This window comes from Mirounga angustirostris, unplaced genomic scaffold, assembly GCF_029215605.1.
Source record: "Mirounga angustirostris isolate CCGP_5_RB_7025 unplaced genomic scaffold, mMirAng1.0.hap1 SCAF_9, whole genome shotgun sequence".
Taxonomy (NCBI): Eukaryota; Metazoa; Chordata; class Mammalia; order Carnivora; family Phocidae; genus Mirounga; species Mirounga angustirostris.
The window spans coordinates 71,547,666-71,562,503 of NW_026991717.1; the positions used below are offsets into that span (position 1 = coordinate 71,547,666).

General features: G+C 41.6%; 2 protein-coding genes across 8 annotated transcripts in view; both read right to left on the reverse strand.

The window, feature by feature from the left end:
* SUPT16H (SPT16 homolog, facilitates chromatin remodeling subunit) overlaps positions 1 to 11,749 on the reverse strand; it is a 40,011-nt gene extending 28,262 nt beyond the window's left edge. Inside the window, exon 1 of the mRNA XM_045900498.2 lies at positions 11,451 to 11,749. Coding sequence (XP_045756454.1) covers positions 11,451 to 11,516 — 66 coding nt within the window. The 5' untranslated portion in view covers positions 11,517 to 11,749. The remainder of the gene's footprint in view (positions 1 to 11,450) is intronic.
* A 982-nt stretch (positions 11,750 to 12,731) lies between these two features.
* The window catches only part of CHD8 (chromodomain helicase DNA binding protein 8), a 61,291-nt gene continuing 59,184 nt past the window's right edge, over positions 12,732 to 14,838 (reverse strand). For all 7 annotated transcript variants that reach the window (XM_054513638.2, XM_045900503.3, XM_054513636.2 and 4 more), the window contains one exon: positions 12,732 to 13,711. In XM_054513638.2, coding sequence (XP_054369613.1) covers positions 13,145 to 13,711 — 567 coding nt within the window. In that variant the 3' untranslated portion in view covers positions 12,732 to 13,144. The remainder of the gene's footprint in view (positions 13,712 to 14,838) is intronic.

Consider the following 14,838-nt stretch of genomic DNA (forward strand, 5'->3'; position numbering starts at 1 on the left):
ACATTTCTTAAAAGTATATAGAGTAATCATGTAGCTTAATCATTAATAATATGGGAAAATCAACCAGAGGGATCTCAATAAAATTGAAAATAGGGAGAGAGAGAAAAAGGCCCATATATTCAGCTCTTTCAAGCAGATGCGGAACCAAACTCAACATCCCAAGGATTTCAATTCGTATAAAATGCCTAGTTTTCCTCTGCCAATCACAAAGGTGAGAGGATGAATCCTAATTTCTCTTGGAACCCAGCTGCTCTGACCATTTCATACAAAGTTCTTGACTGATTCTTCACAAAAACCAGTGGGCTCTAACCCAGGAAAGAAATGCAGTAACTGGAGAATTTTAGGTATTTAAAGACAATGAATTTAGAGAAAATTTTTCTTAAAATGTGATTCAACGAAAAGGATTACAATAAAACCAAATATCTTAGACAGCAAAATCTGGGATGCTGTTTTGTATTTTCAAACCTTATGAGGAGTACAAATGTTTTATACAGATCACATCTGAAAATAGTCTTCTGAAACTATGGGAGATTTTTATTTATCAAACTTGCATAAGTTACCTGAAGTAACATAACACATAATAATGTAAAATATTTTTTATATATTTTATTATATATATATGTATATATAAATTATTTTCAGATTAAATTATGTCTGGAGGGGCACCTGGGTGGCTCAGTCGGTTAATCGTCTGCCTTTAGCTCAGGTCATGATCCCAGGATCCTGGGATTGAGCCCCGTGTTGAGCCGCTTCTCAGCAGGGAGCCTACTTCTGCCTCTCCCTCTGCTGCTCCCCCTGCTTGTGCTCTCTTGCTCTGTCAAATAAATAAAATCTTTAAAAAAAAAATATGTCTGGAATTTGTTTCTTTTTAATTTTTAAATATTTTATTTATTTGACAGAGAGAGACGCAGCGAGAGAAGGAACACAAGCAGGGGGAGTGGGAGAGGGAGAAGCAGGCTTCCCGCGGAGCAAGGAGTCTGATGCAGGGCTTGATCCCAGGACCCTGGGATCATGACCTGAGGCAAAGGCAGACGCTTAGCGACTGAGCCACCCAAGCACCCCTGGAATTTGTTTTAAAAATTAGAGTAGAGTGGGCTGGTTGAAAAAAGGAAAAAAAGAGAAAAATGCTACAAGGCTAACACAGCCCTTGTCCCTGGACCAGTCCTACATCCAACTCCAAGTGCCAGCCTGGCTATTGGAGCTGGGGCTCAACTCTGTGCTGCTTAAATGGCCTCAGATTCCTACCTGATCTCTTCTGCTTGGGCTGATCTTCAGAACTCAGACTTGAGACACCTTGTCAAATCTGGACTTGTGATCCCTGTGTTCCCCTTTCTAGATGAACCATCTTGCAGCAGTGACCCCTGGTGTGCACAGATTCTCAACATTCACCAAACCCTTTCTGTCTCCAAATTCTGCCACCTTCCATTCTGTTTGGTCCACTTGATATCCAAGCCTTGCTGAAACGGGTGTTCCAGATGGGAATAATAGTTTACTGAGCAGCCACTTTTTTTATGTGCCTTGAATTTATTTATTATCTGTAACCCTCACGATAAAAATTGACATGCAGTATGCATGACCATATTCAAAACCCCGATCAACATCTGGCACACGTAAAACTCCCACACAAATATATAAGCAGTCCTCACACTCATGATGATTTAGACTTTTTAAAAAGTGCTGAAAGCCTAATTAAAATACACATATTAAACGTAAAATACTTTCTATTAGCATACAGCTATAGCGTATCAGATAAAATTATACTTTTCCTACCACCTCTCTCTCTTTCAGTTAACAAATCAGATGAGAATTTCATTAGGATCCTAAAGATAAAAATGAATCCCTCTGGAAGGTTTCTGATTTTTATCTATGAAGAGACTTAGGGTTATTTGACAAACTTTTCAGGTAAGATGTTAGTATTGGTGACTTCTTAAATTTAACACAAATTTCTTCAGCAACTGCAAGCAATAGGTATCAAGGTCTGCCTACTGTATTTAGAGACACTAAAGCCTATTGGTTTAGAGACACTAAAGCCTGTTGGTTAAGGGCTCACTCTGAAAACAGACTGCCTGGGTTTGAATCCCTGATCCCACCACTTGTTGTGACCTAACCTCTCTATGTCCCACTCTCCTCAATCATAAATATTGCTGTGAGAATTAAATGAGCTAATGTATATAAAGTGCTCTAAACAGTGCTTCACTCACAGTAACTACTCTGTATTTGTCATCATTATTACAGACCAAAAGGCTATTAGTTAAAAATTTTACTGTGTACCACACCACTACAGTTCCTGGCGTCAAAGACTGGCTGTCAACTACATTATTAGTACCGAGTATGTGCACTTTCTGAAAGTCTGTGTACAACTCCTACAGGAAATGATTTTAGGTGATCCCAGATGTGGCTTTAAATATTCAATTACCTAGCAAAAAAAGTTACCTACTTTTCTCTTTAAATCTACTTGATCATATCAAGCCTCTACCTGTTTAAGAAGATATTTACAAATGACATATCTGATATAGTGTTAATATCCAAAGTATATAAAGAACTTATTCAACTCAACACACACAAAAACAAATAATCTGATTAAAATTGGGCAGAAGAGATGAACTGACATTTCTCTAAAGACATACATATGGCCAACAGACACATGAAAAGATGCTCCACATCACTGATCATCAGGGAAATGCAAACCAAAACCACAATGAGATATCACTTTATACCTGTCAGAATGACTAAAATCAAAATTACAAGAAACAAGTGCGGGTGGATGTGGAGAAAAAGGAACACCGTGCACTGCTGGTGGGAATGCAAACTGGTGCAGCCACTGTGGACAACAGTATGGAGTTCCTCAAAAAGTTAAAAATAGAACTACCCTATAATTCAGTAATCGTGCCACTGGGTATTTACCCCCTCCCCAAAATACAAAAACACTAATTTGAAAGGATATGTGCACCCTTATGTTTACTGCAGCATTATTTACAATAACCAAATTATGGAAGCAGCCCAAGTATCCATCAATAGATGAACAGATAAAGAAGATGTGGTGTATATATATATACACAATGGATTATTATTCAGCTGTAAAAAAAAGAATGAAATCTTGCCATTTCCAATGACATGGACAGAGCTAGAGAGTATAATGCTAAATGAAATAAATCAGAGAAAGACAAATACCACATGATTTCACTCATATGTGGAATGTAAGAAACAAAACAAAGGATAAAAGACAAACCCAGATACAGACTCTGTTTTTTTTTTTTTTTTAAGATTTTATTTATTTATTTGACAGAGAGAATGAGAGAGCACAAAAGCAGGGGGAGCGGGTGAGGGAGAAACAGGCTCCCCACTGAGCAGGGAACCTGATGTGGAACTCAATCCCAGGACCCTGAGATCATGACTTGAGCAGAAGGCAGCCACTTAACTGACTGAGCCACCTAGGTGCCCCTAAACTCTTCACTATACAGAACAAACTGATGGTTACCAGAGGGGAGGTGGGTGGGCGGAAGGGTGAAATAGGTGATGAGGATTTAGAGTGCACTTATCTTAAGAACACGGAGTAACATATAGAAGCACTGAGTCACTATATTATACACCTGAAACAAATATAATACTGTATGTTAACTATACTGGAATTAAAATAAAAATAAATAAAATTTAAAAAAAAAGATTTTATCTGTTTAATGCTAGTCCTTAACACCTGCTACAATTTAATAATGCTGTTGTGCTTACATTATCTTTATTTTTTAACAGCTACATTTTATTTCTGGAAAGTAACACAATTTTCCATTCATAGTGATGTAAAGTATCCTTTCTGAATATATTTAGGTTTAAAGAGATCAACAGTTTTTGGAAGATGAAAAGAGGACAAAGAGTGGGAAATGACTAAGCAGTTGTGGTAGCTATACCCCAAGAATATTTGACAAACAGTCTCACTGGTAAGGTACCAGTAGATATGCATATCTCAAAGAGCCCCAATGAACTCAGAACTTAGGAGGCACCAAGTATCAGGGATAAGGGAAAAGGGTACATCGAACTTGGATGAGTTCAGGACTAAAAACAGAAGGTCTGGTCAGTAAGTTTGAGAGGGACAACCCCCCAACCCCCTACCCACCCCCCGCCCCCAGGTTCTTGGAATTCCTGAGACAACACCTAATCCCTATGAAAGAAGACTTTATTCTCTGGAAAAATGGGCTCAAAAAGGCTATAGACTCAAATATTAGGCCCAGCAGAAGGCAAGTACTAATTTTTAGAAAATTAAATGAAAGTTTATATTTTGAATGACCATAATTGGGAACAAATGTCCCAAAGAAAAGAATTGAGAGGATTTTTCTTTGCACATCCTCACTGAATTCAGAAAGAACACTTCAGATACTGACATTTGGGAGTCCTCCATGGAATAAGCAAGCCTATTCACTCTACAGTTACCCCTAACTAGTTGAGAGGCCCCATTCATGCAGAGCTGCCAACCAGTTCGTTATGGCCTTACTCTTTTTTTTTTTTTAAGACTTTATTTATTTGACAGAGAGAGAGAGCAGGAACACAAGCAGGGGGAGCGAGAGAGGGAGAAGCAGGCTTCCCGCTGAGCGGGGAGCCCGATGCGGGGCTCGATCCCAGGACCCTGAGATCACGACCTGAGCCGAAGGCAGATGCTTAACGACTGAGCCACCCAGGTGCCCCCGTTATGGCCTTATTCTTAATACAGATGGGTAGCCAAGCCTTATTTTGGTTTCTGTGAAGTCTCCAATACGTAAGAGAGAAAGTAAGGAAACTCAGAGAAACAGACAAAACAGAGGACAGAAGATAAAAATTAAATTAAAACACCTCCTATAAGATAAATAAATATAGCACATCCATGAAACAAAAGAATAGAGGACAAGAAAGAACTCCTAGAAATTAAAAATAGCTGAAAATTTTTAAAAATTCAATAAAAAGTTAATAAAAAAAAGTTAATAAAGTTAAGAAGCAATACTGTAAATAGAAGACAGAGATAGGAAATAAAACCGAAAAATAACCAACAAACTTAAGCTGAGACCTAAACCTCCTGAATGGAAATTTCAGGGGAAGAGACCACTGAGGAAACAGAGGGAAGAAAGTACCAATAACGATGGGCGTCTGGGTGGCTCAGTCGGTTAAGCGACTGCCTTCGGCTCAGGTCATGATCCTGGAGTCCCGGGATCGAGTCCCGCATCGGGCTCCCTGCTAGGCGGGGAGTCTGCTTCTCCCTCTGACCTTCCTCCCTCTCGTGCTCTCTCTCTCACTCTTTCAAATAAATAAATAAAATCTTTAAAAAAAAAAAAAGAAAGTACCAATAATGAACAATTCTACCACACAAGGGCACTGAGTCCTGAGACTAAACGGGCCCCCTACTTCCCAACTCAATGCAAGGAGGGGGGGAAAAAAAAAAAGACTCCTACCAAGGCAGTGAAATTTCAAAATCCAAAGGATAAAGAGATGATTCTAAATGTTTCAGAGAGAACAGGCCATATATATTGGATCAGGAAAAAGACCCATCTGCCTCTGAAAAGTAATACTGAAAAATTCTGAAGGCTGACAAACAATAGCTTCAAAATACTGAGCTGAATTCTGAGAGATTTTCAACCTTGAATTTTATTCCCACTGAGCTGTATTACTAACCAAAAGCGAAGACAGAGTAAAACTTTTTAAGACACACAACAGCTCAGGAAACACATATTCTCTATCTATATCCTTTCTTAAGAACCTCTTAGAGGAAATGCTCTAACAAAGAAAAAACAAATCAAGACAAGGGTTGTAGGACATAGGGGACCCAACATTGGAAAGTCCCAAGTTCAACGGGCCTGGAGTACAACCTGCACAGATAGAACAATATAATGTAAGGCTGGGGGAGGAGAACGGTGTTGGTGGTTAAAAAAACAAACACAGAGTTAATAAAATACCTGACAAGTGTGAGAATGTTAAAATAAAAGACTGAAAAGATTATGACAGAACTGCAGGAAAAAAATGGGGCTAGCGATATTTAAAAAAGGAGTAAAATTTAGGATCATTATCAGGAAAAATGAAAAACTGTAGAGAAAAGGAAATTGTACTTACTTCATCCAAGTGAGCATAAAAATGTACACTGAGTACTGATTTTAATAAAAATTATGAAAAAAATTTATCAAGAGGGGTAGATATGTGATAAAGTATAATAAAATGTTAATTGTTAATCCAGGTGGTGGGTACACAGGTGTTCACTATAAAATTCTTTCACTTTTCTGTATGTTGGAAGCTTTTTATAACCATATGTGAGGAAGAGATTTAAAAAGTATCAGGAGGTAGAGAAGTTAAACTAAGTCAGATGGTATACAAAAATTAAACTTAAATCTTAAACTACCAAAACGACAGTTAATATCTAAAATTGACAAACGAAGAACAGTATATAGATAGTATTTTTCTCTTTTTTTTAAGATTTTATTTATTTATTTGACAGAGAGAGAGCACAAGGAGGGGGAGCGGCAGGCGGAGGGAGAGAGAGAGAAGCAGGCTTCACGCTGAGCAAGGAGCCCGATGCGGGGCGTCATCCCAGGACCCTGACCTGAGCCGAAGGCAGCCGTTTAACAGACTGAGCCACCCAGGCGCCCCATAGTATTTCAAAATATGAAGCAGAAGAACTAAAAGTCGTTGCTTCTGGGGCAGGTGACTGGTTTTTAAAAACCTGTACATGTATTACTTTTTTTTTTTCTTAAGTAGGCTCCATGCCCAGCTCAGAGCCTAATGCAGGGCTTGAACTCATCGGAGACAAAATCAAGAGCTAGCTGGATGCTTAACCAACTGATCCACCCAGATGCCACAATGTATATGTATTACTTGATTAAAAACCATTTTTTAAAAAGATTTTATTTATTTGACAGAGAGAGACACACCAAAAGAGGGAACACAAGCAGGGGGAGTAGGAGAGGGAGAAGCAGGCTTCCCACGGAGCAGGGAGCCCAAGGCGGGGCTCGATCCCAGGACCCTGGGATCATGACCTGAGCCGAAGGCAGACACTTAACGACTGAGCCACCCAGGCACCCCTGAAAACAATTTTTAAAGAGCAAGGTACAGGGGCGCTGGGGTGGCTCAGTCGTTAAGGGTCTGCCTTCGGCTCAGATCATGATCCCAGGGTCCTGGGATCGAGCCCCGCATCAGGCTTCCTGCTCAGCAGGGAGTCTGCTTCTCCCTCTATCCCTCACCCTGCTTATGCGTGGTATCTCTGTCAAATAAACAGATAAAATCTTTAAAAAAAAAATAAAGTGCAAAGTACATATAGATAATAAGAAATTAGCAGAAATTGTGAAGGTAGTATCAGAATGATAAAAATTGCTGAAATACTGCAGCATAGGAACTAACTTCCTTTAAACCAAGGTATTGCATTAAAAGAGGAACCATTTTTAAGTCCCTGGTTATAGCTAGTATATAATTTATCAACCAAACCAAGACAATTTGGAGAATATAAAGGTGTGCCATTAGTAATTACATGGGGACAACAGGTGAACAGTTCTAGGAAAGGAAGGACTTACGGCCACTTATGCATAGCCCGGACAGAAGTCTCTTCAAACCAAGAAACAGATGCATGAAAGCTCAGAAATTGTCACCACTGTTCACTGAGTGCCTACTACACACCAGGCACCACACTTGGTAATAGGGATAAAAAATAAATATAAGAAAGTGGATAACTAGAGTAGACTATAAAAGTTGAGCATGCAAGAATAAATGAATCCCAACCTGTCCAGGCATTTACTTCCATCTAGCTCTCCTCTTCTTGAAGAGTCCAGTGCATTACTTAAACCTTTCTCTACCTCAAGATAAAAGAGCCATGAAGAATGGAGATGGGCAGAAGTAAACCATTATCTTTGCTCAAAGTAGTATGGGTATTGCCTGTGTTTTAAAGAACCTTCCTAAGCCATAGACAGTAACTGCCTAGCTTTGGAGAGCAATCCAGAACACGAAGCTTGTCCATGACAAAAATCAGGAGAGTCAGAAAGTGGCAACTGAGAGACACTGACACGATAGCATATCGTCTTCTCCACAGGCACAAAGTCTTTAGGGTCAGAGCCACCCACCATCTCAATCCTGACCGGTGGCATACAGACACATGAATGAATGCACTGGATCAGCATTCCTTTTGACAACAAATTCTGACATTTTACAGAATTCTTTTGGGATAAAAGGCAAACGACTGAAGTCAAGGTTCACTCATAGCAGGATGCCCTGAGAGGTAGGTCTCAAATGGGTTACAGGTATGCCTGGATATTGTTTCCCTTGGTTCTCAAAAAGCTGGAACTTGGGGCACCTGGGTAGCTCAGTCGGTTAAGCATCTGCCTTCGCTCAGATCATGATCCTGGGATGGAGCCCCTCAGCGGGGAGTCTGCTTTTCCCTCTCCCTCTGCCCCTCCCCGCCAGTGTGTGTGCTGTCAAAAAAACCCCCAAAAAAACCAAACCAACCTGGAACTGTAGAATGGTGACTAACCTCCTTCACCTCATACCCCATGTGGGACTAACCATAATACCTGGTTAAAAATGATCACAGTGCTGAAAAGGTGGGAGCCCTGAATAAGGACCCAGTTAAGAGGCCAGAGGAGAAGCCCACAGCCCACTCTCAAGACCCACCACTACCACATGGAGTTTTCTAACACAGAAATAGACAGGCGCTACACATCCTTTCTGCTCACAGCAGTTCTAATTTAAAAAATAAGAGGCAGGACCGGACCAGACTCAAACATCCAAGTACAGTCCATAAAACAGTAATAACTTCTAGTCACTACAGAGATCTCCTGATTTTTGACTGAGCCTTTTTTCTCATTTCTCAAATGACACTATTTCTCATTGATGTTTTAGAAATTTCTATTCAAACAGAAGTATGTGATGCTACAACTATTTTTAGGACATAAGTACAAAAATTGTAAATCAGAAACAATATCTTACTGGGACGCCTGGGTGGCTCAGTCAGTTAAGCTTCCGACTTGACTCTGGCTCAGGTCATGATCTCAGGGCTGCTGAGACTGAGCCAGGAGATGGGCTCTGCGCTGGGCATGGAGTCTAAGAGTCCCTCTCTCCCTCTCCCCTCACTCATGCCCATATGTGCTCTCTCAAATAAAATCTTAAAAAAAAAAAAAATCAAAAGAAAAAAGAAATATCTTACTTGCAATAGCCTCACAATATGTATCTATCCCAAACTCAATCTGCAGGTAAGTGAGATTAGGAGCCACATTAACTCCTGTTCTTATTTAAAAAACAAAACAAGGTTAGTTTTTTGGGTTTCTTCTACTCTATGTGGCTGAAGAGTTGGAGCTACCACACACAACAACACAGTTCTGAAAACCTTATGCTTGAAGGTATCTAAAACTAAAAAGTAGATATGGCGCCCAACTAATTTTCTAGTTTGTGAACTTTTGTCATAATGGATAGTTCTTTGAAGATGGGTGCTGACAATACAAAGCTTGGGATTTATATAGTTAACTTCAACTTATTCCCTTATCTCAATGCTAGTTTTCTTATTAAAAAAGGAAAAATGTAAAAATAACTGTATTATGCACCTATATATTTCATTATCTTTCTGCTACAGCTAAGAAAATAAGCAAACAGAATTTACCGCATACCCCAGACAACCATGATCTATGCCTAAGCAGATCAGAATGCTGTAACCTGGAAAGGCTGTCCATGCAGAAAGGAATTCTACAGGTGGGTTCTGGGCAGTTATTAAAATTTGCAGTTACAAGAAAGCAGAAAGTTTATTCAAGTAAGATTTCATAATAATTAGCCACAAATTTTGCTAGTGAGTACATTTTATATGGATCTCGCTCATAACTCAAACACCATTAACATCTAACATACCTCTTCAAATGATGTAAGTAGGAGGGCCAAGATAAATTTTACTGATTTTTGAGAAACAAAAAATTAGGGCCAATAATTTAACTTCCCTGGATTTAAAGATTATCATTTAATATTAAGTTTGTTAATCTGTCTTTGGGCCTTAAGTTTTTCCTAGTCTCATGTTTTGCATTTATCTATCATGTAAGGGAACTCTGAGCTCTAAATTAATCTTAGCTTTTGTGAATGGTCTAGAGAAGATGAACAACTTGATAAACTCTGAATCACCGTGACTAGAAACAACCTCTACATCAAAGATGTGGAATTTCAGGGTCTAGAGGTGGAAGAGAGGGCTTCCGATTACTGCACATTTATACTTACTGACCTCTAGAAAACAATGTGGCTTTTAGAAAGAGTTTTTCTAACATGGATTATGTTAAAATTTAAAAATGTAACTGTGAAAGAAACTGTGAAACATTCATTAGAAATTAACCAATACAAAATTTTTAAATTAAAACTTATGCTCAGTACTTGTCTTGTATAAAGTCCTTATTTTTCCTTTTCATAAAACGCAAAAAAGGATCCATTTTATTTACAATTATCTAATGCATTTATTTTCAAAAGATGAAACAGACACATGAACCTTTAATATGAATGGCGGGGAACTCACCAATTTTAATAGCTTGGTTTTTAGTAGAGGGTCTCTTTGAAAGGCAATTTACAATGCTGAAATCAGAACTGATCATTTTTGTCAGGACGTTTTTCAGGTTTTAAAAAGTCTTTATTAGTTTTAGTTTCCTTGGATGACAGAGTTCAGAGGCCAGACTTAAGCTAGACAGCTCAGCCTGCACCACAGGATGCAATCAAATATACGAATTGATAAATTACTATCATAAAAATAAATTTTAACCGTGGATATTATCCAAGCGGCAAAATTACCCAATCTTTAAAATACTTGGGACTGCAACAGCTTTTTCTCAACACGTGCCCCGGATACTCTACCAAAGAGGAGAACTAATGAGATTTTAGGCATCACATCGTTTTTGCATTACTAAAGCTTGCAGGTTTTCAGCATTAGGTTTCTGTGTTACCCACGGCAGGGCCTAGAACATGAGACGGTTGCGCGTGATTAGTATTTTTTTTTTTAACTCCAGCAAAAGCCCCGCAAACGATAAACACGAAAAACCCGATTTACATCCTACTAGCCCCATCCACCTTTTACGAAGAAGGTTGTAATTCTGGCGGGACCTGGGGCGGAATACTCTGGTTCTGGAAGGACAGAGCGAGTGCGTGGGTGTGTATGAACACTGCAGGAGGGGGGCAGCAAGACGGGATCACGGAGTGGGAGGGAAGGATGATGCCTCTTCTAGGGCGGGAAGAGACCGTGAGAGGAGGCTGTTATGCATGACGGGGGCCAGCACGCGGGGAAGATGGTGGTGGCCGCAGGGCAGGGTGATTGCGGGGGATTCCCTGTTCCGGGGCGGCGCTGGGGGCGGCCTGCGGTGAATGGTCCTGCAGCAACTAAAGGGGCGCGACACTGAACCCGGGAATTCCCGACGGAAAAGGAAAAAAGGGCGCCGAGAAACGGGGTTATTATGGGATGGCAGAGGGGGGCTCCCTAGGGAAAATTACGGGATCTATCTCACCCGCCAATTGCTGTACAGTCTCTTCACTCGCCGGTAATAAGCGTCTTTGTCCAGAGTCACAGCCATAGCCACAGACGCCGCTCCTGCTCGGGTTCCGAGAATCACGCGAGGTCCCGGATCCGCCACCCGCTCTCGGCCCCGGAATCCCGCACTCTCCCAGTGACCCGGAAGTATCGACCTCAAAGATGCCCTTTCCGCTTCCGGGTCCCGACAGCACTTGGGATTTTTTTTTTTTTTTTTTTTTTAAATCTCTCTCCGGAGGTTGGAGGAGAGGAAGACAGTGGGAAAATCAACAAAATGTGCAACACAAAGAGTCTAGATTTTCGCGGGGTTTTCTTGTCAACTTAGCAACAGCCAGCCGCACGCGAGGCGACGTCATCACGTGACGCCCCGCCCCGCCCCGCCCTTACTCTCAGCCCTGCTGCGGTTTCCAGGAGCTCGGATTTCTGGCCCAGGCGGCGGCGGCTGGGCACTGCTGAGGAGGCGGGAGGCCCGCCGTGCCTGCCCCGCCCCACACGAGCGGCTGCGCGCCGCTGCAACGGCCCCACCCACTGATAAATGAAGGGGAAACGGAAAGAGCGGGATCTGGCGTGGGTCAGGAGTGGGAACTTTGGGTGCATTTCCCTCCTAAATGGTGGGGAAGCAAAAGCCTCTGCTGCTCCAGGACTGGAAGGATCTTTGGTGGCGAGGAAGGAGAGAGCACTAACCAGGGAGAAAAAGCCCACAAAACTATTTGCCTTAGAAAGGGAAATAAAATGCCCAGGCTTCATCTGAGCGCTGGGATGGCAGGGGAAGAGTCTTTAACAAATGGCTTGAGGGGCTTCACACAACCCAGTCGGCCTGCTCCTTCTCCCCTCCCCACCCCGCCCTCCGCCCCGGCCCAAGTCTTGACAACGTTCCTTCCAGTCAGCCTGTTCCCTTGCCACAGTTCATGAAGTGATACCGTTCTTATGGTTTCCCCAAAGCACCGTTATTTCAGTTAATTCCAAACAAAATGTTCATGGTTCCTTGAGGAAATTCTTCCTTCTCATTTCTTCCAAGAACTTGGGAGTTTGAATCTGGGACATTTGCCTACTATTAAACAATTCACTTGCTTTTAGCAAGCTGGATTGACTACACTTACATATATCCTTTAATGGAGTAGAGATGACTTTGTCCTATCCAAGGTAACTGCATTTACAATAATGAACTTTAGGAAAGTGGTATTGAAATTACCCATCATGAATTCAAAATTAACATTTATATTGGGTTTTAGCAAATATAGAACAAGGGAAGAATGGAAAAGGATTAACTTAAATTTATTAATGCCAAGGGGAAGGAAGGTAACAGTTCCTGACCCTCCAGCTGTATCCACAGTTCGGCCAGGAACAGGCTCTGCCAGAGGCTAGGGCCAGCGCTACATAGTCTGTGGTTAATGGAGGGGTTTAGGGAGGGGTGAGCACATCAGCTGCTCTAGTCTCCTTTCCTTCCCCAGAAATGAGGAAGTGGTCATGTATTATTTTAGGAGTTCCCCCTGCCCACCCAATCCTCTCAAATTTGGAAGCAATCAGGTACAAGTTTTCTTTTTCCTTTTCACCTCCTGGAGTCCTGGGTTTCCCCACATCTCTCCTGCCCCTCCCACTTTTCCATAGTCCAAGGGCCAGAGTAATTGAAAATACAGCAGCCACCCAAGCAACGGGGACCATGCTGGGGCTTCAGTCATCAGCATCTTCACTTGAGTCTGAGTTGGCTGGCATCATAGGATCATCAATGAGTGAGAAGTCCCTTTCTGAGCTATCATAGCCCTGAGATAAATCATCATCATCATCTTCATCCTCATCGTCCTCATCCTCCTCAGGTTGCAGTGGTGGCAACCTCAAGGCAGTACCAGAGGTGGTAGTGGCTGGTGAAGAAGGGTAGCCAGGGGCTCTCAGGCCTGGATGGTGATGGTGGTGATGGTGGGGGTGGGGGTGGTGGTGGTGGTGATGAAGCATGGTGCTGGAGTCTACATGAGGGGATGATGCTGCACCACCCATCACAAACGGCATAAAAGGCAAAGATGCAGAAGTGGCACTGCTGTGACCCAGGGATGACACAGACTGCAGGCCACTACTGCTGTGTTGGAAGGTATTATGCAGAGACAGGGACCCAGTGCCTCCACCCTGCATCAGGGCCATCATCTTTGAAAGGTCTGGTCGCATCCTACGGGCCCGCTTCTTGCTGCTGTCTGGCGTAATAGGCCCTGGCAAAACCCGGTTGAACACAGTTTCAGCATGGTGACCCTAGGAGGAAGGAGTAGAAGATAGTAAAAACAAAGAAAGGAAAAAAAGCAAACGAAGTCAACAGAGTCCTAGCTTGCAAGTGCTTTTTTACTCAATATCTTTAGGAGGGACAAAGAAAGCAGTCAGATGAGGCTTGATGGTAATAGGAGGAGGAAATGCTGGATATAGCTGCTAGAAGCATTCCAGTGCTAAAGCTAAAATGGAGACATTGATACTGACACTTAGGTGAACCAGAGTTTTGCTTTTTTCCATGACTGCATTGTACCTTTACTCTATCCAGCCATTTCACAGATGCTTACCCTTGTTAACAAGGAGACTGAGTAAGCCAGTGAATGAATCAGTATTTGCACAGTATACTTTACTGATGGCAGGTTGTTCACATGATCTTACCATGTGAAGTACAGCACAACTATATTGACATTCACGAAACTATTACTCATTAGCACAGCAGAGTGTGGTAAACTAAAGACAGGTCAGGTTAAGACTTCTTTCTGGATGTCTAGAACAACAAAAAGATTGTGGGTAGCTCCTCACGAAACTTAATAAAGTGTTTTTCACATTGATAAAAAACGTATCTGCTGAATTTTAAGTTGCTTCTTCTAGATGTTCTGTCCGTAAATTATTTTATTTTTATTTTTTAGAGAGAGAGAGAATCCAAGTGGGCAAGGAGGGGCAGAGGGAGAGAAAGAGAATCTCAAGCAGGCTCCACACCCAGTGTGAGCCCAACACAGGGCTCAATCTCATGACCCTGAGATATGACCTGAGCTGAAATCAAGAGTCATACACTTAACCAACTGAGCCACCCAGGCACCCCTGGATATTCTGACTGTAAATTTTGACTAAGTACACTGAAGCTGGAACTTATTACTTCTAGTGCCTCTGCTTTGCTAGACCTAAGTATAATACTGGGTATACTGGCATTAAATTCAGACATTTGGTATCTGTGTCTCTGGACTCTACTTACCAATCTAAGCCTAACACCTGATATGGGAATATACCTTTCTGATTTGGAAAACTAAACATTTCAATACACTGTATTTGTATAGACTTTTAAAATATAACAATAAAAGCACCTAAACTCCTGCAGGTACCAGTAATAATACACCATTAATTCTGTCTGCATTAAG